At 49.1% G+C, this 23,329-nt stretch overlaps 1 protein-coding gene and 1 long non-coding RNA gene across 6 annotated transcripts in view; one reads left to right on the forward strand and one right to left on the reverse strand.

Moving 5' to 3' along the window:
- The window catches only part of LOC105464978 (Cdk5 and Abl enzyme substrate 1), a 127,434-nt gene extending 114,709 nt beyond the window's left edge, over positions 1-12,725 (reverse strand). For all 3 annotated transcript variants that reach the window (XR_011617024.1, XM_071085541.1, XM_024787746.2), the window contains exon 1: positions 11,878-12,725. Coding sequence is in view for 2 of the 3 variants with exons in the window: in XM_071085541.1 (XP_070941642.1) it covers positions 11,878-12,710 (833 nt within the window). In the remaining variant the exon portion in view is untranslated. The remainder of the gene's footprint in view (positions 1-11,877) is intronic.
- On the forward strand, positions 26-15,934 carry LOC139360050 (uncharacterized). Of its 3 annotated transcripts, none has more exons than XR_011617026.1 (3): positions 26-162; positions 13,587-13,692; positions 14,436-15,933. It is a non-coding gene; the product is annotated as an uncharacterized lncRNA (long non-coding RNA). The 3 variants fall into 3 exon arrangements; XR_011617025.1 differs by lacking the exon at positions 26-162 and adding an exon at positions 12,412-12,513; XR_011617027.1 differs by lacking the exon at positions 26-162 and adding an exon at positions 12,927-13,019 and having other exon boundaries at positions 14,436-15,934.
- The last annotated feature ends 7,395 nt before the right edge of the window (positions 15,935-23,329 follow it).

Genomic DNA, 23,329 nt, shown 5'->3' on the forward strand with positions numbered 1-23,329 from the left:
ACTTGCCTGGCATGCAGATGTGTGCGCAGAATTGACACGGAAGTCCCCGCTGACCCAATGCCAAATGGGCGATATCTGGGATCCCTGGACAAAGACCCAACCAACCATGGGGTCAAGGAGAGGAGGTGGAAGCCATGTGCAGAGGGGAAACGGGGTTGAAAGGTAAGGCCAAGTCACCCACGTAACACCCAACTCAACTCCACGTCACGGTCACACAGACCCTGAGGAGAGGGTATCCACACCGGAGAGGGTATCCTGCTTAGAAATGGAGGCCAAGCGGGCCAGGCGCTGTGGCTCACGCCTGTAATCCCAGCACTTTGGGAGGCCAAGGCAGGCAGATCACAAGGTCAGGAGATTGAGACCACCCTGGCTAACACGGTGAAACCCTGTCCAAAAAATTAGCCGGGCGTGGTGGCAGGTGCCTGTAGTCCCAGCTACTTGGGAGGCTGAGGCAGGAGAATGGCATGAACCCAGGAGGCGGAGCTTGAAGTGAGCCGAGATCGTGCCACTGCACTCCAGCCTGGGTGACAGAGCGAGACTGTCTCAAAAAAAAAAAAAAAAAAAAAAAAAAAAGAAAGAAATGGAGGCCAAGCAGGCACCACACAGACCATGGAATGAGGGCTACAGCTCTGCTAATAAGTGAGGAAAGGTGTGTCTTCCCAAATTGTCTCTGGAGGTAGCCCTCCCCCAGCATGTGCCCCACGGGGGCTGCAGGACCCTCCAAGTAGGGCAGCATCTTCTTGGGCCCGCGTGTGGGCAAAACCAACTGCTGCTCTTCACCTCACAGCCTCACCGCTCTAAAGGTACGAGGATGAACATGGGAATTCCCCCTACCTTGATTTATTTTGGCAAAACAAATTGTCAAGGTTCCAGTGTAAGCAGGGGCAAAATGCAGACCCTAACAGAGGGGTACTGTTTCTCTTTGCTGATCTGATTTCACTACTACTGATGAAACTAAAACAATGCAGCAAGGTAGCTGTTCAGGATCGGCTCCTCATGATCAGAGCAGACCTTGTCATGTTTCTCAACGGCTTCTTGGACAGTGTAAGGTGCAGTGCAATTGTGAATGGAAATAACAATTACAATCTTCCTGCTCAATCAGTAAGGGCCAAACCTCTGCTAGGTGTTTAGTGTTGCATTCTGCATTCTTATTTTAATATTTGCAACACCCCAAACGGACTGGCGCCCTTATCCCATTCTACAGGTGAGAACATGAGGTTCAGAGTGGTGACACGTGCTGTCCAAAAGGTGCTGTTGAGCGGCAGAGCTACAGAGCTCCGAAGCTGGTCTTTCCACTCTTCTGCTCACCCATTTTGCTGAGACAGAGGCCTAGGGGCAGGGGTGCAGGAAGGAGAAGGAGCTTACTCCCTGCGGGAGGAACTGATACCAAGCTATTAATACTATCTGGAGAGAGCTGTTGTTATTGGGAAAATTTTCCATGACTCTGGTCCCAAATCCGGGTTGTATTGGCCTGCCCGAGGTTATCACGTGAAAATCAGCATGCTCACTGGATGAGAAGGCGCCGGCTAGCCAAAACTATAGCACAATATTTCTTTGTACTTTAACATACTGACCTTGATTGACTCCGGCCCATAGGTCTGAAACAGACGAGGCCCTAGCATTTTGGTTAACAAACACACAAGTAGAAGATTTGAGACTGGAAGGAGAATAAAATTTTACAGTACTCAATGGATTCTTTCTTACGTTTTTCTTAAAATGGTACAGCTATAATAGAGTTTTTGTTTTAAAACTCTCAACTTAGAAAATGTAAATTTTAAAACTCTAGCTCCACTACATACGGTGACTTTCAAATCCATAAAACAGCTACCACATTGCGTTTTTGAAAATTACTTGATTTTTTTAAAAGCACTTCTTAAGCTGTTAAGTATCAAACAAATAAACAGAACTTATAATATTATCAATTGTTTTGTGATGGATAAATGGAATCCCACAATTACTTTAGACATTTGTAATCTCATCTTCCTTCTTCACTATTCACCCTCCAAAAACAAACTTTATTCAACTCAATAAATAAAATACTTCATCAAGAACTACCATTCAGGCCGGGCAGAGTAGCTTATGCCTGTAATCCCAGTGCTTTGGGAGGCTGAGGCAGGCTGATCACTTGAGGTCAGGAGTTCGAGACAAGCCTGGCCAATCACTTGAACCCAGGAGGCAGAGGCTGCAGTGAGCCGAGATCATGCCATTGCACTCCAGCCTGGGCGACAGAGCAAGACTTCGTCTCCAAAAGATTAAAAAAAGAACTACCATTCAACATCACATCAACCATTTGTCCTCCTAACATGCCAGTTTTTGTCCTTAAGCAAAAAACGTCAGACTCTGAATATCTTCCAGCTCCTCACATTCCTTCCTCTACCTCTCCAACCCAGCCCTTCCTAAAACTATCAAAGCAGACATTTTGCTTTATAAATAATTTGGTCAATGAGTAAAGTGCTTTAAAATACAAATCAATGTGCCAGGCACATAAACATCTTTGGCATTCTTGAATATTTTACTAGTCTCTGGTTGAATGCTTTTTCTTCTATTTATTGTAAAACCTAACTTAGACTTACATATACCCTGCGCTTTAAACCAGGGACAAGATTGGATCCCTCTTGCACACACATATAATTACAATATCCCAAAGTCCTAAGCCCCTGGTATTTGCACGTTCTGCTTTACAAGCTCTTGTCTGGGACCAAATGTGCGGCAATAAGCACCAAACCACGATGAATAACCTCGTTAAGTATGATCTAGTGTGCAGCCATCCAAACTACTAACACAAACAAAGAGGAAAAGACAAACTAGGAAACTCCAATTGATTATACGTTCCTAGAGGCTTTTCAAAATCAAACATAAAAACACAACATTACACAGTTGGTCAAACAAAGTAATAGCTAATGATTTCATGATTCCTGTATGTAATACTAAGCTGTCTGAGCCCCAGAATCTGTGAAAAGTTTGCTGTTTAAATGGTACACAGGCAGAAACTTGAGGGGGAAAGATGTTTTTCTGAAGTGGAAAAAATGGATAGTGGTGACCCAGGGGAAAATTTACATCATTATGTTAAGCAGCAGATTCTTATAAAAACTTCTGGTTTTCAACATGCTTCCTCTGGTAGCAACATTTTGCACAGCACCCAAAGAGGAGAACAGAACAAAAAGGATGTGTGAGCCGGGCGCAGTGGCTCACACCTGTAATCCCAGCACTTTGGAAGGCCGAGGCATGTGGACCACAACATCAAGACGGGCAGATCACGAGGTCAAGAGATCGAGACCAGCCTGGCCAACATGGTGAAACCTCATCTCTACTAAAAATACAAAAATTAGGCCAGGCGCGGTGGCTCATGCCTATAATCCCAGCACTTTGGAAGGCTGAGGCGGGCAGATCACCAGAGTTCAGGAGTTTGCAACCAGTCTGCCTAACATGGCGAAATCCCGTCTCTACTAAAAATACAAAAAATTAGCTGGGCATGGTGGCAGGTGCCTTTAATCCCAGCTACTTGGGAGGTTGAGGCAGGAGAATTGCTTGAACCCAGGAGGCAGAGGTTGCAGTGAGCCGAGATTGCGCCACCGCACTCCAGCCTGGCAAGAGTGAGACTCCGTCTCAAAAAAAAAAGTTTTTTTTAATTTAAAAAGATGTGTGGTAAAGCCTTAGGTGCACATGCTGATAACCAACTCTCTGGAAGGGGAAAAAGAAAAACCTTGACTTGTAGCACTGGCCAATTCCTGTGGTGTAAATATTCCCACCACAACGTATTTCAGATGATCAACCAGCTCAGATTCCTCAATCGTCTCTAATAAGTAGGTAGGAGTCAGCTCCAAGACACTACAGGGTCTACAAGAAACCCAGCTTAGAAGCCAGGAAAACCAGGGTTCAATTCTAGTTCTAGATTCCAGCTTTGTGGCCTTAGACAAGTGTCCTTAACCATCCAGCCTCAGTCCTCTCAGCTCTAAAGTAGGCAACCTGTTTCACAGACTGCCACACAAATAAAACAACATACGTGAAGTATGTGGCACACGAGAGGTGCTCAGAACTCCATACAAGTCACCTCCCTCGGGCGGGGGGGGGGGGTGGGAGAGACAGGCACAGGTGGGGTGGGCTGGGTGGGGCAGCCTCCACAATCTGTGTCACCTGAGCCCCAAGACGGATTGTTTTAGCAAATCAAGAGTCAGGAGCAACTGCTGGATAAAAACAAAGACCTAGAACGTTGCGGGGTGGGGGAACAGTTAAAATCAAATTTTCCTACTCTTACTGTTAGGGCATTGGAGTTTCGTTTGTGTTCCCTATGGAGGAGAGATGTGGTCTGTTTCACCAAAAGCTGGCCCCAGGGCAATCCATCGCCAAGCTCTGACCAGAGCACGGAGGAGGGGCCCTCCAGTCAGGCCAGGGCTGAAGCACAGACCCACAGGGAAGGAAGAGGCCCAGCCAGGAGAGTGTGCGAGCATGGGGAGGGCAGCAGCTGGCTCTGTGGGTGAGGGAGATGGAAAGAAGGGGCCACTTGCGGGAAGGCGGTGGGGACCTTGCCCCAGGAGAAGCCTGACAGCGCCAGAGCCTGGGGCACGGAGCAGCGTGGGTGCCCTCTGTAAAGACAACACAGTATGGCAGCAACAGGCCTCAGAGGGTGTGTGGGAGCGGGGGAGGTTGCAGCGGCAATCAGGACCCAAGCCAACAGCTGCCTCGTCTGAAATACCAGGAATTCAAGACTGGCAGGATCAGATGTGGGTTTCAATAAGGGTCCCTCTGACAGCCCAGAGGGGAGGGATCGACAGGGGTCCAAACACAAGGCAGGAGCCCCTCGGGCCACCACATTATCCAGGCTGTGCAGACGGGCAGGAAGGGGCCAAGGGGACCTGCACACCTCCCGGGCACAGAGCACTGTGCAAGGGCAGGGGCAGCACAATGACTCTGTGACAAGCCAGGGAATAGGCCATGTGGTCTCTGTCGCAACTACTCGATTCTGTCCTTGTAGCGCAAAGGCAGCCAAAGGCAAGACTTGCACGAGTGGGTGTGGTTTTTCCAAGAAAGTGTTATTTATAAACAGCCACTGGGGCAGCTGGGGAAAGGGTGATGCTGAGAAGATACAGGAGGAAACCCGCCCAGGGAAGAGGTGGTGGTACCATTCCCATTTCACAGATGAGGACCCAGGAGAGCTTTAAACTTTGGGAGGCCAGGTTCCTCTTGCTAATTGCACCAGGCTCTAAATAACGCAAGACATGTAATATAGCAGGTGAGTAAGAGACGCAATAAAGGTGTCAGGGATTCAGCTGTGGCCAAAAAGAGACGAAGCACGGGCAGGCAGCGGGCGGGAGTTAATTGCCAGAGTCACAGGAATCCCTATTTACCTGGCCTGTCCTTTGGGTCCAAGTGCACAGAGGTCTTCCCTAGGTGACAGAAAAGTGGAAACTGAAACAAGGAAATCACAAGTGATCGGTAACCTTTGAGGCCATTTAGGTCCATTTCTGCTCAGTTCAGCTGAAGCCTGTTTAACAAGCATGTATGAGCCTGACCCATAAACTGTAGCACAGCAGAGGGAGGCGGGTCAGAGCACAGGACCCCAGACAAGTTACTTACCTTCTCTGTGCTTCCAAATGGAGGTGATGGTAGTACTGTCTCAGGGTGTTTCTAGGTATGAACTCAGTCCCCATAAAGTGCTTAGAATAATGCCTGCCACGTATTCGTTAAGTAAAAATACTGTGTCCAAGGCCCTGTGCCAGCTCCCACAGGGAAGAGTGTGAAATGTCCCTGCACCCCTCCCTGGGTGGGGGGAGTTCAAACAACATGCTCACCTCTAACCACTCACCACTCTACCAACTCGCCCGTTTACTTATGTCACCCAACACAGACAGGGACCATGTTTATGCCTCCATCTCCCATGACTAGGACAGTGGTGACTCACGATTGATACTCATTGTGTTCAATATTTGTTGAATGAATAAATGATACCAGGCATTAAGTCTCAACACCAAGATTTCCTTTTCTACGTAACTGACAGATAACACTGCAACCTAAGTCACCCCCTGGCCACTCTGACCTTGGACCCCTGCCCCTCTGTGGTGTCTGGGGTCTGATATCAACATGTACAACAGTGCTTTGTAAACCTGAAGGCCCTTTAGCAACAGAGGTTACTATGGATCATGTCCTTGGTGTGGGAGGAGTTTCAGCTGGGGGATTGACTGCCCCCCCAGGCAGTGGCTTCCTGCTTGGATGGCCTCCTAACATTGTCAGTCCAGCTGTGATACTGCCCGTGGCCGAAGGAACACAGCTGAAGGTAGTTTTTAAAGTTCTCCCTTGCACTGGGAGAACCCTATTCATTCATCCATTCATTTCTTCATTAGTTGCATGTTCTGCTCATCAGAGCCACATGGAACAAACTTAACACTACTTTGTACAGAATATACCCGATTCTGAGGTTAGATTATCCACATGCCCCCAGGCTAAACATGCCCCCAGACTCTGCAGCAGGCCACAGGACCGAGACACGTGGAATGAGGGACCCAGAAGGGGTGGCAGGCTCATCTGTCCCAACCCCTGAGTTCCGTAAGGAAACTAAGACCCAAAACCCAGCAGTCCCAAGTCCTGCTTTGACCTCTCTTATGCCACATCAGGTCCCAGCACAGGCTCACCTGCACTGTCTCCTACTCTCCAGGCCACCTGCCCTTGGCCCTCTGCCACCTCACAGCTATCTTTCCGAAGAGAGAAAAAAAGTCCAGGCACGGGGCTTCCTGGGAAAGCTACTGAGCACATGGTACAGAGCCATGTGGCGGCTTCCGTACCCGTTCCAGAGAGCAAAAGCTCACCCTTGAACTCACAAGCCTCCCCAGGCACTTACCAGCAGTGAGCAGGCTTCCTATGCATTTCTCCTGAGCTTGCCCACATTGCAGGCTTTGTGACTGCAAGAAGGGCAGCCGGCCAGCCTCAGCTGCGCCCGCCATCCACAGGGCCCCACCTGGCCTGGGGCTGCAACTCCAACCTCCCAAACCCATGGTTGCTGGAAAAATGGCTCAGCAATAATTTGTGTTTGCTTACTGCTGAGATCAAAGTTCTTTACAGACTTCTGAAATCCTGAGGGGTCAGGTGGCTCACAGCTGGGGCACACACAGACTGGTGACTTGCCTGATGTCACAAAGCAGGTGGTGAAAAAGCTAGGAAACAGTATCCATCTCCCCTTACCCTGATTCCTGATCTGTGATTGGCTCACATTTTTCTTTTCAGTCAAGACACAGATTACAATTACAGCACAAGCCCAGATTTCCTCCGAAGAGCGGCAATGCAGAGGGAGGGGCCGGCAGAAGCTCTAAGTCGGCTGAGCAATCCGAGCCTGAGCTCTGCTATTAATCGCTAGCTGGCCTCGGGCAGGCCACTTAACATCTGAGTCCCGGGTTCCTTGGCCTGACAACAGGAACAAATCGTAGTAGTGGGTAAAGCCTCCCTCCTCAAATGGTGGCCACTCTGCATTCCAGGGAACTGGTTAGAAACACAGAATCTGCTTTTAAGAGATTAAGTGATTCCAAATGCATTTACATTTGAGAAGCCCAAATATGAAGCATTGAGCACAAGGCCACACTCAGACCTCAATTACAAATGTAAGTGCATTTTACACTTGAAAGGGCCTGAGGCACAAGCCAAGGTTCTCAGGAGGAAACAGACCCAGAGGGCTGGTTAACCCACCAGGGTCAAACGGCTGTCACAGTGGCACCAGCATCTGAACCCAGGACCTAGGGCTCTTCTGTATCACAAGCCCGCAAGGCACGATGCTAACTCGTGTTCTCAGAGACAAAACCCTCATGCTATTTTTTAATAGTACCCTGGATGGGGCGTGGTGGCTCACGCCTATAATCCCAGCACTTTGAGAGGCGAGGTAAGGTGGATCACCTGAGGTCAGGAGTTCAAGACCAGCCTGGCCAACATGGTGAAACCTCATCTCTACTAAATACCAAAATTAGCCAGGTGTGGTGGCACACACCTGCAGTCTCAGTTACTCGGGAGGCTGAGACATCAGAATTGCTTAAACCCGGGAGGCAGAGGTTGCAGTGAGCTGAGATGGTGCCATTGTACTCCAGCCTGGGCGACAGAGCAAGACTCCATCTCAAAAAAGAAAACAAAAGAAAGAAAAATAGTCCCTGGTCACCACGCATAGCGTTCACCTGGGCTCAACTTCATGTCCTCCTGGGGAGCTGTCCGCTAGCCAGAATCTCCAGGGAGTAAGCCAGGGCTGAGGCCAGCTGCTGGCTGCAAGGAAGTTTTTGAAGGGAAAGGAAGACTTAACGCATACCTTATAAATTCACACTCCCTTCACCTATTAACACCTTCCAGATGCACCGTTCACTGCCAGAGCAGAGAAACACGAAAGGGCATGAAGCTAAGAGGCATCTTTTTGGCTTCCCACCTCTTGACACTGCAGCCTGAGAGCAAACCTAGCCTGTTGGGCTTTCTACTGCTAGAGTCTGGTCCGTGAGGCTGGGAGGAACCCAGGCTCACAGTCCTGGGTTCCCGGGACACTGCAACAGAGTAGAGACGGTGAAATATCAAGCTAGGGGATCCAAACAAAGAGGCTAAATTTGGAAGGATAAGAAAGGGGCTGCTGAATTACACTAGTATGACTGGCCGGTTGTATAAGAGACAAACATTTACAGCCAACAGCTCAAAAATTATCTCTGGGTCTATTGTGTGCAAGGTATAGTGACATGGTAGAGTGGCAGAGCTTGGACATCAATGATCCAGGTTCCTATCCTGGCCCAACTAAGTCAGATTATCATATGTGCCTCTCAGTAGCTGGGCCAGTCTGAGAAATTACTACCTCTCTGAGCCTGTGGTCTCCTCACCTGTGAAAGAATCCATACTCAGGGTGACTATGAGGGCTAAATACAATAGATGTCAAGAATCCAGTCCAGTGAACAGAGGTGGTGTAATCACTGCATCCACAAGCATTTACTGTGCACCTTGTCGTGCCAAAGCTTGCACACAGAAATTTTCTTACCTGTGTGTTGTAAAGTTTGGAAGTCCAAGCAATTATTTGTGATTGGTTTTACAAGTGTTCCAACGAAAGTAACCAAGAAGAAAGGGTTTCAAGATTGCATATTGGGAAACATTCTAATTTTTTTTTGAGATGGAGTTTCACTCTTGTTGCCCAGGCTGGGATGCAATGGTGCAATCTTGGCTCACTGCGACCTCCGTTTCCTGGGTTCAAGCGATTCTCCTGCCTCAGCCTCCCAAGTAGCTGGGATTACAGGAGTGCAACACCACACCCAGCTAATTTTTGTATTTTTAGTAGAGATGAGGTTTCACCATGTTGGCCAGGCTGGTCTTGAACTCCTGACCTTAGGTGATCTGCCCGCCTCGGCCTCCCCAAAGTGCTGGGATTATAGGCATGAGCCATTGCACCCGGCCCGACATTCTAATTTTTATATACCCGAAACAAACCCAATATATAAAACCTCAAATTCATTTTTTTTAAAAGGGCAGATTTCAGATACACTGTGGCAACGCTTGTGGAACTTTAATGTGTATACAAATCACCTGAGGATCTTGTTAAAATGCAGATCTGGACTCACTTAGTCTGGAATAGGGGAAGAGTCTGCATTTCTAACTGCTCCCCGTCAAGTTGAAGGTGCAAAGCCCACATTTTTGAGGAACAAGGTGCTATGGTATTCCTCTAATGGCAAGAAATGAATCCAAGGAAAATACAATTTGATTTGAAAACATCCCAGGAGAACATCCGTGAGGTCACATGTACATGGAAACACACAGGCTAGCAAGGAGGCACACCAGGAACGGTTTCCACAAATGCAAACCAGAAAAGCTGGCCCTGGGCCTTATTCAAGTGAGTCTGTGCTCTCAGCACACTTGGACTAGGCAGGTGGAAGTACTCTAGAGATAGGCAAGCCACGGGGTGTTGGAATCAAAGTGTCCTAGGATATTTCAAGTCTGTAGCCTTTCCACAGCTAACCTAGCCTTTCCACCTTTCTTAAATCAGTTTAACCTATTTTCCCCTTTGTACTGAAATTTTATGCTGTTTCTATTCACAGCTGTAATTTTATAAAAGCCTATCAGCTTGCCAGATATGGATTATTCAGAAATAGGACTAAAGTGACTGTCAGGTAAAGAAGCATCTTCCAGTGATTAACTCATCCTAATGTGTGTGTCAAGGTGGAAAGGATCAATAAAACGCCTAAAAGATTCATATTTATAGGACTGGAGGTGTAGTTCTGGATATTCTTTGGTTCAGAAATGTGAACACACAAGATCCTCCATATCCCGTGAAATGAGTTTCTTGGAGAAAGCGTGTGAGGTAATCTGATCTCCAGCTGCCTTTAGCATGGACGACACATCTGTCCATCAGGAGACACAAGCCAGCTTTGCACACTGGCTTAAAATAACATGTATGTTTATTACAATTCCTGTCATAACCCTCTTGACTGCTGGGCTTAGGCTGCAATTCTGGAGTCATCGTGAGCCAATGTGTGATGTCAAGCGGTAATACTGAGCTAAGAAACCGCTGAGTTTGCAGGACTCACCCAGAAACAAGGGATTCCACCTCCCTGCACTCACCTGCTGCTGAGCAGATGCATGCTCTGACAAGAAACACCGGAGTAGGGCTGTCACCTGTGCCCAGTGTCGCTAATTCATCCATGCACTCAGGAGGCTGCTTCCCCGGCTCCACACCCCTGCTTGAGGGCTATGTGCACTGAAACGGCGAGGCTACGTAACTAGCACCCTCATGATTTCACCCACTTAGGAAGTAGTACATACACTAGGAGCAAACTTGTGGATGAGGCGGTCCTGTTCTTCCCCATTTGTCCATTGCGGGAGGAAGTTAAGTTTTCCCACAGGCACCTTCTTACTTGGGCCAGATCAAGCTTTCAGATAAGCATGATAGGAGAGAGAAATTCTAGCAGAGAAAGGCATTCCTTCTCAGAAGGGATAACTGAGGCCCCAGGAAGTTAAGACAACTTCGTCAAGGTAGAGTCTATGCTATTGCTAACTTCACAAGAGGCCTTATTAACCAACCCGGGAGGGCACTCCCTGGGGACGGATCTGCATCTCCCCACCTGCTCCCGCCTACTTCTTTTGCAAGCTTCAGTTCACACAGTCCCAACCTCCGACTGCCCCTTAGAATATATGGTGACAAACTCTGTTTCCTGAACAATAAGCAAACGTCCAGCATTTCATGCTTTTGCTAAGATGCATAATGCCGCCAGATAACTTCAGCTAACAAACAAGTAAAACAAGCGTTTAAAGAACTCAAGCGAATTCATCTTGGAACAGGAAAAAAACCCGTCAAGCCCTATTTCCTCTTTGTTACCCACCCCCCTAGGCCTAGTTGAAGGGAATGTAAGAAGGACTTTCCATTGCTCAGGAAAGCAAATGGAAAAAGCCAAGTTTCCCCGGGCCGCAGGAAGACTTGGAGCGCAGGCAATAACTTCTCCGGAGGGTCACGCGTGTCTCCTACAAGTTCAGGCTCACAAGCGCCGCTCAGCTGCCGGCCTGCACTGCTCCACTCTGCGCCCGGCCGAGTCTCGCCCCGCGCGGGAGGAGTGCGCCTCCGGGTCTGGACCGGGTTTCAGGAAGTTTGTGATACCGTGTGGGGAGGCTAAGACGCCGCTTTTTACTGGGCTCCTGCAACTCCCGACCCACTGCACAAGCACGGGGCTCCTCTCAGAGTGCTGGGCTCGTGCACACACGTGTGACCAAGCACTCCCTGCGGACGCCCCCTCTTTCGGGTGCCCTCGTGGTTTGGGATTCGGGCCCGGAGCACAGGGCGCGGGAAAATGGGAGCAACCGGTAGCCCGTAACCCAGAGACCGCGGGCAGGCTGGACGCGCCGGGCGCGGGGAGGGACGCAGGGTTGGGTGCGCGTCGCATCCCCGATACTCACCGGGACCTCTGCAGCTGCTCGAAGGCGCTGGTGCTGCCGCCCTGGCCTGGCTGCTCCAGGGAGCAGTAGTTCTGCGAAGTCGGTCTGGAGAAGACGATGGGCAGGATTCCCTGAGTGAACGAGTTGAGGCGTCCCCGACTGCCGCTCCCACTGCCGGGGGTCCCGGAGCCCAAAAAGGCGGCCGCCGGCACCTGCACGCCGGTAAAGGCATCGTCCTCCTCCAACTCCTCCTGCCCGGCGCCCCCGGACCCGTCGAGCAGCTGCAGTTGGGCACAGGCGGCGAGAGGCGCCGGCCCGGGCGGCTGCCACAGCTCCCCCGACGCCCGGCCGGCGCCCAGGGGACTCGCGAATCCCCGAGCCACCCCGGGGCCGGACACGGTCGCATGGCCGCCAGCGATTAAGGGCGGCAGCGACGAGGGCTGTGGGAGGCAAGGGCCGGACCCAGCGGCCAACCCCGCAGCCGGCGTGCCCGGCGCTGCGAGCGCGATGCAGCCGCCCCGCTCGGCGGCGGCGAGCAGGCTGAACCGAGTCCTCCCGCCGCAGGCGCCGCCGGCGCCCGGCTTGGCCGCGCCGCCCTCCTCGCCGCCGCCCCACTCCGCGTCCTGCGGCGGCGGCCGGCCGTCCAGCGAGATGTTGGTGAGGAAGGAGAGGGCAGCCTGGCGGCGCCGCGGGTCCACGCGCGGCTTCCGGGGGGGTTCGGGCGGCGGCTGGGCCGGCGCGGCGGCCGCGGGCTGGGGCTGCGGCGGCGGCTGCTGCAATCCGCTGGCGCCCGCGGCGTCGGTGCCGGCGCTGCCGCTGCTGCAGGCGGCCGTGGTGGCGGCCGCCGCCGCCATTGTGTCCGTCTGCGGCGGGATTTCCGCGATGCCCGGAGAAGCGAGCGGCGCCCGAGCGCTAAGCGGCGGGCGCGAGCGGCGGCGACCCGGGCTGGGCAGGGCGCGGGGATCGGGCGGCGTGCGCGGCGGTCCAGCCCCCTCGCGGGCGGGCCATGCTCGCCCCTCGGTGCTCTGGCTGGGGGCGCCGCCGCCCCGGCCCACGCGCGCGCCTCGCTGACTCGCTCGGCTCGTTCGGCTCGCTGGCTGGCTGCCCGCCGGTCGCCTCGCCGCTGGCTCGCGGGCTCCGGGGCCGGGTGTCCGTATTTATAGGTGCGCGCGCCCCGCGCTCGCGCTCCAAAGCGCTCTTTGCAATAACACGGAATCACGTGTGGGGAATGCGACCTGGGAGGAAAACAAAGCCGCAGGCGGCGGCCGCAGAGGCAGGCGGCGGGAGGCGAGGGGCCGCAGGAGGAGGAAGAGGAGGACGGGAGAGCCGAGCGGGTGGTGGGGCGGGGGATCGGCCCGGCTGTCCGGGTTGTCCGAGCTGCTTGCTGGGGGGGTTGGCGACTCCCGGGGCGCGCGGAAGCCAGGTGCGGGAGGCGAGCACGTTTCCCCCGCGCGCTCGCACTGGGAATTGGGGGAGCGAGCAGAACCCAGTGGGTTAGGTCCTGGGGCTGTGCTCCTGGGAGAGTTGTGGGTCTACAGGACAGTTATGTGGAGCGTTGCAGAGTTTTAGACTGAGAGCGAGTTACTTAGACCCCGCAAGGCCGTTGGTCCCTGAGGAGTAAATAGGTCCTTATTCATAATAACACGAGTAAGTCTACAGCCCCTATGGAGACTGTCCCACCGTAAAGTTATCGCTAACAACCATTGCGGTTGGGTCTCATTTGTTCCCAGGCCAAGATGCAGCCCCCGGGATAAATGCACGCCTTGGGATGCGTAAGAGCCCAGAAGCACGAACATCTTCCATGTGACCAACGAATTCACGCATCCCCAATCCATGGTATTGTCACTTTTCATCTCTCTCTTAGCAAAGGCCAACGCAAATTTTTTACTTTGGCTCTGAAATATGCTCCATTTTCTGTGAATACCGAGGTGGGCTAAAATGACCTTACACTCTTTTCTCCTGGTCACCTTGCAAATTTTTGTAGATTATGATCTTTCTCCCGCATAAACTGGGACCAATGTGGACAGTTATCTGTCGTTTAATCATAAACACACGTTTGGCACCTACCATGTCTTCTATAAATACGGGTTCCTGAAGACCTCCCAGAGCAGTAGCTCTGAATCTGGGAGGAGTCGCAGTCCCCACCCGCAATGAATGCTTGTTTTGGTTGGGGGTGGGGACAGGGTGAAGGGATTCACCTGGAGGGATCTGAAAACGTGTGCGGGTTTCCCCAGGCGGTGTGGGCAACTTACCAAATGCAGTAAGGAACAATTGCCACACTGAATTAAACACCTGCTACACTTTTGAGGGAGAAGCAACGTGTTTAAGATCAACGGATTAATTTAATTAAAGGTTTAAATTTAGCCCTGGAGCTAATGGGTAACTCTACATTGAAATTCCACTCCATTTCAAGCTCAGGAAAGTAAATTGAGTAATGGAGAGCAAATACACCCTGTCCAGAGAGGTGCCGCCAACCTGGAGTGCCAGAGAGTTTCAGGTTACATTTGCTCAGGACAGAGATGGCACGTGGCCCTTTACATGAACAATTGTTGTTATATTTTATTTTGTACTGTTTTTAGGCCTTTTGAAAACCTGGAGCCTGGAGTCTATTTACAGCAGCCTCATATCAGTGAAGTCAAAGCTCAATGGCCAGCTCTGTGAAATTTCACCAGGATTTTAATTATTTTGGCTAACTACCTTGAAACTTCCAAGCCCTTTTATGACAATCGAGTTAATTTACATGACCACTGGCCTGGTTGGAAGGCAGTGTTAAGTGAAAGACTCCAACAGTGTTCCTGTAAAATATATTTTCCTTCATTCAAAAGTGATAAACGTTAATTTCAGAGAACATAAGATAAGCAAAGAGGAGAAAAAAAAAAAAGGAGGGGTATCACTAACAATCTCTTCTGTGGAAATAACGTTAAACTTAATTTTTGATATCTGTTTTGTATTTTCATGTATTTTATAGAGACATATGTATATATATTCTTTTAGCTTGTCACCCAGGCTGGAGTGCAGTGATGTGATCATAGCTCACTGCAGACTCAACTCCTGGGCTCAAGCGATTCCCTCTGCCTCAGCCTCCCGAATAGCTAGGACTACAGGCACCCACCACCACACCTGGCTAATTTTTAAAAAAAATTTTGGCCCGGCACAGTGGCTCAAGCCTGTAATCCCAGCACTTTGGAAGGCCTAGGCGGGCAGATCATGAGGTCAGGAGTTTGAAACCAGCCTGGCCAACATGGTGAAACCCTGTCTCTACTAAAAATACAAAACTTAGCTGGGCATAGTGGTACATGCCTGTAATCCCAGCTACTGGGGAGGCTGAGGCAGGAGGGCAGGAGAATGGCTTAAACCCAGGAGGCAGAGGTTGCAGTGAGCCAAGATCGTGCCACTGTACTCCAGCCTGGGTGACAGAGCAAAAAAAAAAAGAGAAAAATTTTTTTGTAGAGTTGAAGTCTCACTATGTTGCCCAGGCTGGTCTGGAACTTCCAGCCTCAATCAGTCCTCCCATGGTGGCCTCCCAAAGCACTGGGATTACAGGTGTGAGCTGCCATGCCTGGCCTTGGGTGTGTTTTTTAAATAAAAGTGAAATCGGGCTGTTTTGTCTCTTGTGATTTTTGCCTGCTGTGTTGTGATTTTCTTTCCATGTAGAATATTTTTCTACATGGAAGAATTTTTATTTTAATGACTACATAGTGTTCAATTTGATGGAGAGACTGTACCCTTTTAAACCTGTGCATTTAATAAATTTGTGGTTTCCACGTTTGCTCTTATAAAGTGATGATGACTTCCTTTTTGTTTTTCTAAATCTTGCTACCACCCAATATTATTTTCTTAGGTTAAATAGATGCTGGGGCAAATGGCATTTCATGTTTTTAAGGTTTTCATCCATAAAGGTTGTTCAGTCTGCTTTCTTACAATTTTACTGGGTATTGAAATGTTTCTATCATCCCCCAAAATATGTACAACCATGATACATCGATTAAAAAAATACTAAAAAGTTTCTATCAGTATTCATTTTTTATAACCTTCATTTTCTGTAACCTTTTGTCTACGTGAAGTGTGAAGTATGAAACTAATTTCAAATATTTATTAAAGCATCAAATAAGAATCAACGTCTAATCTCTGGCCAGGCGTGGTGGCTCCGCCTGTAATCCCAGCACTTTGGGAGACTGAGGTGGGTGGATCACAAGGTCAGGAGATCGAGACTATCCTGGCTAACACGGCAAAACCCCGTCTCTACTAAAAATACAAAAAATTAGCCAGGCGTGCTGGCATATGCCTATAGTCCCAGCAGCTGGGGAGGCTGAGGCAGGAGAATGGCGTGAACCTGGGAGGCGGAGCGTGCAGTGAGCTGAGATCGCACCACTGCACTCCAGCCTAGGGGACAGAGTGAGACTCCGTCTCAAAAAAAAAAAGAAAGAAAATGTCTAATCTCCAAACTGCTTCTGTGACCCCCTTCTGGGGATCTTGAGATGGTTTATTGTTCACCTACTGTATGCCAGCCACAGAGTATTTCTAATCTTTATAACCACCCTGTGGTGGTGGTGAAAGCATTATCAATATTTTACAGACGAGGCTCAGAAAAATTAAATAATTTGCCCCAAGTCATCTAGCTCTTAGCTGGGGTGGGCCAGTATACAAACCCATCTGACTCCAAGACCCATCCATGCATGTTCTTGCGCCCTCTGCTGGTAAGGATGTTTAATGGTAGAGAACAGTGTCCAGACTTAATCTTACATCCATACTTGAGGTCAACTATTATGGAATAATGTAAACTTTGGAGTAAGAGGATCTGGGTTTCAAGAGCAGGCCACTTACCCTCTCTGAGTCAGTTTTCTCTGTGGGTTATTGTGAGGTACAAATGAGACTGCTGAGGAATATTTTACAAACTTTAAAGTACTTTTTAAAATGTCAGTTGTTATTTATGCCATTCTAATCTACTTAGTCCCTGAATTATTCCAAATTCATTTATTTTTCAACTACTTAGTCATTGATCAAGTTTTATCAAGCAACTTCTACATCCACAGTACCATCTGTGACAAAGGGATAAAAAGAAATGTGGCCCTTAGCCCTTGTGACCTTGATAGTTAAACCATGGAAAACACATTTAAATGAAAATGCAAAGCCAACCCTGATTAAGTTTCAAATGCGCAACTGGACTATAAGCATGATCAGAATATGGAAAAGAAGTGTTTTATTTGCAGTGGCGGGGAAGGCCTTAGGCAAGAGCCAGGATTTGAGCTGACTTAGGAGATTCAGAAGGCCAGGAGGAGGATCCTTGCAGAAGAGGAAGTTTGGCATACAGATTCCTCATGCATCGCAGGCCTGGAGGACTAGAACTTGAAATGTGATTCGACTTGGTCAGCCGCGTGTCCCCTCTCCCCCTTCCCTTTTATATTGTCCCTTTCGAGTGCCCATTCTGAAACATTTTTGCGCGCATGAATTCAAAACGCATGCACTGTTTTGATGGAGACATATTGGAGGTCAGTTTTTAAAAACAAAGGAAAAAACCTACAAGTAATCACTGTCCCTTAAAAAAATAATAATTCAGCAGAGTAAGAAGTCTGAAAATTAGCTTAGGCTCCAAGAAACATGCAACCTTGTAAGGTCTCCAGTTTGGGGATATCATAAGCTTTGTACCTTGGTAGCCTCTCCTACCTGATCTGTGGGTGAAGGTAGATGTTGCAATATTTTACCTTGCAGGGTTGTGAGGGTTACCAACAGTATAAATTATGTAACTCGCAGAGTACCTGTAGTTCAGTAGGTAACTATTATTAGAAAAATGCAAAATACAGAAGGTGCACATTAAAAAGCCCAAAATGTTTTAGGTTCTAGGTTTTTATCGTTTTCACTGATCCTGAGACCAATGAAATATTAGCATACCTTTCTAGGCAGGACCATGAGAAGCTTCAGCTGTTAGCTCCTGCTTAAGTCAGATTATTTTACGGTATTTTCCATCAAAGTACAGGCTGGTGCGGGCTGCTGGAACACGCACTGGACTGTCAATCTAACATAGGCATAGTCTCCCTGAGAAACCTGCTGCTTTCCTTAATCCAGTGAAAGTTAAATCCTGGCCGGGCGTGGTGGCTCACGCCTGTAATCCCAGCACTTTGAGAGGCCGAGGTGGGTAGATCACCTGAGGTCAGGACTTCGAGACCAGCCTGGCCAACATGGTGAAACCCCATCTCTACTAAAAATACAAAAATTAGCTGGGCGTGGTGGCATGCGCCTGTAATCTGAGCTACTCAGGAGGCTAAGGCAGGAGAGTCGCTTGAACCTAGGATGCAGAAGTTCAGTGAGCCAAGATCACGCCATTGCAGTCCAGCCTGGGTGACAAGAGCAAGACTGTCTTAAAAAAAAAAAAAAAAAAAAAAAAGGCAGTTAAATCCTCTGAGACTAGAAGTAGAGAATGATCAAGAGGTGGTCCTCGATGCCCCAGCTCTTCTCCATGAAGTTTGCCTTACCCATAGGAACTTTTGATCATTTCTGCTGGCCTGAGAGAATGGGAGGAAGAGAGGATGGGGGTAGGGTTATTCTTTGCCCTTTTTCAATTTGGCATAGAAACTTTAATTTCCTTCCTTAATTCCCCAGGACATCGGAGATCAGATACAACATTTGAATAAGACTTGACTAGAAGCTCAGGGATGTTAGATGTAGAAATAAACCCAACGAGTAATATAGAACCCCATATAGCAGCTTACAAACGTGACTTACTCATAACCCTCATCCCAGTATTTCCTGAATGCCAATCCCATGCCAGGTCTGAGTTAGGTTCTGTGAGTACCAAGGAGAACAGGATGTGGTCCTATCCTGGAGCCCTCAAACTAATAGCAGAGAAACACATACTAATATTTTCTGCATCATACAGTGTATTTTTAAAAAGTTTCAAAAGAGCTGTAGGCCGGGCGCGGTGGCTTACGTCTGTAATCCCAGCACTTTGGGAGGCCAAGGTGGGCGGATCATGAGGTCGGGAGTTCGAGATCAGCCTGACCAACATGGTGAAACCCCGTCTACCAAAAATAGAAAAATTAGCCGAGTGTGGTGGCACGTGCCTGTAATCCCAGCTACCCAGGAGGCAGAGGCAGGAGAATTGTTTGAACCTGGGAGGCGGAGGTCAGAGTGGGCCGAGATCACACCACTGCACTCCAGCCTGGGTGACAGAGTAAGACTCCGTCTCAAAAAAAAAAAAGCTTAATTTTTATTCTTAGTTTTGAGATGGGGTGTCACTCTGTCACCCAGGATGGAGTACAACAGCAGGATCATGGCTCACTGCAGCCTTGAACTCCTGAGCTCAAGCGATCCTCCCACCTCAGCCCCTCAAGCACCTGAGAATATAGGTGTGCACCACCATACCTGGCTAATTTTTGTATTTTTTGTAGCAACAGGGGTCTCGCTCTGTTGCCTAGGCTGGTCTCGAATTCCTGGCCTCAAGCTATCCTCTTACCTTGGTCTTCCAAAGTGCGGGGGTTACAAGTGTGAGCCACTGTTCCTGGCCAAGATACCCTGTTAAATGTGAAAACCTGTTTTTTTCTACTCACACAGAACGCTTCTGACACCAAGTATGTGTGGGGATTTTCCTACATCAACCAATGCTCGGACTCTCAGACACCCCCTGGGTGTCCTACAAGTCAGCTCAATTCTGACACTATCTCCCTGGAGTGAGGGTCAAATCTCACAAGCAAAGGGCCCTGTCCCACAAGACTGCCCCCCACTTCAGATACCAATTGCAGGCAGTGGGTCCCGAAGTTACCCACACTTCTGTCCAACTTGGCTACAAATCGGGGCCTCCCAAGATTCGATCATTTGCTGTGATGGCTCACAGAACACAAGGAAACACTTCTGTTGACAGGTTTATTAGAAAGGAGATGATGAAGGACACCGAGAACAGCCAGGTGAAGAGGCACAGAGGGCAAGCTCTGGAAGGGTCCCAAGCTCAAAAGTGCCTGTCCTGGAGGAGGTGGGGGTGCCACCATCCCAGCATGTGCACATGTTCACCCATAGGGAAACCCTCTGCCCTCCGAATGCTGGGGTATTTTTGGTTTTTTTTTTTTTTTGAGACGGAGTCTCACTGTCACCCAGGCTGGAGTGCAGTAGTGCAATCTCGGCTCTCTGCAACCTCCGTCTCCCAGGTTCAAGTGATTCCCCTGCCTCAGCCTCCCGAGTAGCTGGGACTATAGGCACGCACCACCGTGCCTGGCTAATTTTGTTAGAGATAGGGTTTCACCATGTTGCCCAGACTGGCCTCAAACTCCTGGCCTCAAGTGACCCGCCCACCTCAGCCTCCCAAAGTGCTGGGACTACAGGCATGCACCATCACGCCTGGCTGATTTTTGTATTTTTAGTAGAGATGGGGTTTCACCATGTTGCCCAGGCTGATCTGGAACTCCTGACCTCACGTGATCTGCCCTCCTCAGCCTCCCAAAGTGCTGGGATTACAAGCGTGAGCCACCGCGCCCTGCCTGAATTTTAGGGAATTTTATGGAATCTTCTTCACGTAACCATGATTGATTATTAATTCAGTCTCCTTCCCGGAGGATGGGAGCCAGGGGAGAAAGTTCCAAGCTTCTAGTCATGGCTTGGTCTTTCTGGTGACCATCCCCGTCCTGAAGCTACTCAGGAGCCCATCAGGAGTTGTCTTGTTAGAACAAAAGACACTCCTATAACCCAGGAAATTACAAGGAATCTAGGAGCTCTGTGTCAGGAACCAGGATTAAAGACCAAACATTAGAACAAAGGATGTTCCTAGCACCCATAGCAGCCTGGAAATTACGAGTGTTTTAGGAGCTCTGTGCCAGGAACTGGGGGCAGAGACCAAATATATATTTCTTATGTCACGCTGCTGAAGGCATTAACTACCCTGGAAGAAACCTGGCATCAAAACTGTGTTAGGAAAATGCGTTTCAGATGCTTCCATGAGCTGTCCTCAATCTTCCAAAAAGGGATCGTTCATGCCCAGAACACCACTTCTGATCCAACTGCAGAGTTTATATGATATTGGCATTTCAAAGGAAACGAATGAACCTTCTTTGTTATATTACCTTTATTCTTAAATCATAGCAAACTCATGATTTTATTTTCTTTGAAATTAACCTGGTTTTATATTCTTTGAAATTGCACTGAGACGCGTGAATAACCAGCTCAGGGACAATGAAGAAACCACCCCTAGTGTAATTACAGCTCATAAACACACAACTTACAGATGGCCTGTGTGCATGAACCTCCGGATGCTGGCTCCTCTAGACTCTGCACAGACAGGCAGGGCAGGAGGCAGTCCCGCCTACAGGGCTCTCTGTCTCCCAGGATAGCAGCACTGTTTTATAGTGATTGCATTTGTTTAGATATTCTCCTATCAGAGTGGGATGGATGTGGCCAGGTTCTGGGGAAACATCACCACTTGGCCTGCCACTGGGCAGTTCAGCTGGGCTGGTTAGTGGGCCACGGTAACCTTCGCTGCCCATGTAGACGAGCAAACTACAGGAAGAGACAGCCTCAAAAAAAATTAGCACAAAAGGCCGGGCACAGTGGCTCATGCCTGTAATCCCAGCACTTTGGGAGGCCGAGGTGGGTGGATCATAAGGTCAGGAGTTCTAGACCAGCCTGGCCAACACGGTGAAACTCCATCTCTACTAAGAATACAAAAATTAGCCAGGCGTGGTGGCGGGCTCCTGTAATCCCAGCTACTCAGGAGGCTGAGGCAGGAAAATCGCTTGAACCCGGGAGGCAGAGGTTGCAGTGAGCCAAGATCGTGCCACTGCACTCCAGTCTGGGCGACACAGCAAGAATCCGCCTCAAAAAAAAAAAAAAAAAATTAGCACAAAAAAATTAGCTGGGTGTAATTGTGGCACTTACCTATAGTCCCAGTTACACTAGAAGCTGATGCCGGAGAATCAATGAAGCCCAGGAGTTTGAGGCTGCAGTGAGCCATGATTGTACCACTGCATTCCAGTCTGGGTGACAGAGTGAGATTCTGTCTTAAAAAAAAAAAAAGAAAAAAAGGGCGGGGCGTGGTGGTTCATGCCTGTAATCCCAGCACTTTGAGAGGCCAAGGCAGGTGGATCATGAGGTCTGGAGTTCAAGACCAGCCTGGGCAACATGGTGAAACCCTGTCTCTACTAAAAATACAAAAATTAGCTGGGCATGGGGGCGCATGCCTGTAATCCCAGCTACTCAGGAGGCTGAGGCAGGAAAATTGCTTGAACCCAGGAGGCAGAGGTTGCAGTGAGCCAGGAATGCACCACTGCATTCCAGCCTGGGTGATAAAGTGAGACTACATCTCAAAAAAAGAAAAGAAAAAAAGAAAAAGGGAAAGGGCTTTTTGGAGGTAGCTGACAATAATGAATAGACGTGCCAGGACAACTAGATTAAAAGGATTGTAGTGGTGAATAACAGATGAGTTGAAAAACTGTGTCTCAGGCCAGATTACCAGGGCCTCAAATCTAAAATTTAAAAGTTGAACCTATAGGTACTAGAGAAGCATAGATCATTTTTAAACAAGAAGTAATACGTTTGTCGAAAGTCAAAATGAAGTCATTAGTTTGGAAAATATGCATAAAGGATTGAGGAGAAAGTCTAAAGGAGTGGAAAGGTTTTTCTGATTCATTCCTCCATTTACGTATTTATTCATCTGACATTCATTGAGTGCCTACTCTGTGCCATGCTGTCTGCTAGGCACTAAGGGCAAGGCAAGGTTCCAGGTTTCTTTTTTTTTTTTTGAGAGGGAGTCTCGCTCTGTCGCCCAAGCTGGAGTCCAGTGCGGTGATCTCGGCTCACTGCAAGCTCTGCCTCCCAGGTTCACGTCATTCTCCTGCCTCAGCCTCCCAAGTAGCTAGGACTACAGGCGCCTGCCACCACGCCCGGCTAATTTTTTTGTATTTTTAGTAGAGGCGGGGTTTCACGTGTTAGCCAGGATGGTCTCGATCTCCTGACCTCGTGATCCGCCCGCCTCAGCCTCCCAAAGTGCTGAGATTACAGGCTTCAGCCACCGCGCCCGGCCAAGTTTCCAGGTTTCAAAGAGTTAACAGCCTGCTAAGAAAATAAGACAAAGTGAGCAAAGGGGACAAGGGTGGGTTACCATTTATGTGCAAGCCCTGAAATGGTCATTTCTTTTTTTTTTTTTTTCTTTTAGAGACAGGGTCTTGTTCTGTTGCTCAGGTTGGAGTGCAGTGGTGTGATCATGGCTCAGTGCAGCCTCTAACTCCTGGGCTCAAGTGGTCCTCCTGCCTCAGCCTCCCAAATAGCTGAGACTACAGGTGTGCATCATCATGCCTGGCTAGTTTTATTTATTTATTTATTTTTTTGAGATGGAGTTTTGCTCTGTCACCCAGGCTGGAGTGCAGTGGCATTGTGCAATCTTGGCTCACTGCAACCTCTGCCTCCCAGGTTCAAGCAATTCTCTTGCCTCAGTCTCCTGAGTAGGTGGGATTACAGGCACCCGCCACCATGCCCAGCTAACTCTAAATTGTTGTTG

The sequence above is a fragment of the Macaca nemestrina genome, chromosome 19 (genome assembly GCF_043159975.1).
Source record: "Macaca nemestrina isolate mMacNem1 chromosome 19, mMacNem.hap1, whole genome shotgun sequence".
NCBI lineage: Eukaryota > Metazoa > Chordata > Mammalia > Primates > Cercopithecidae > Macaca > Macaca nemestrina.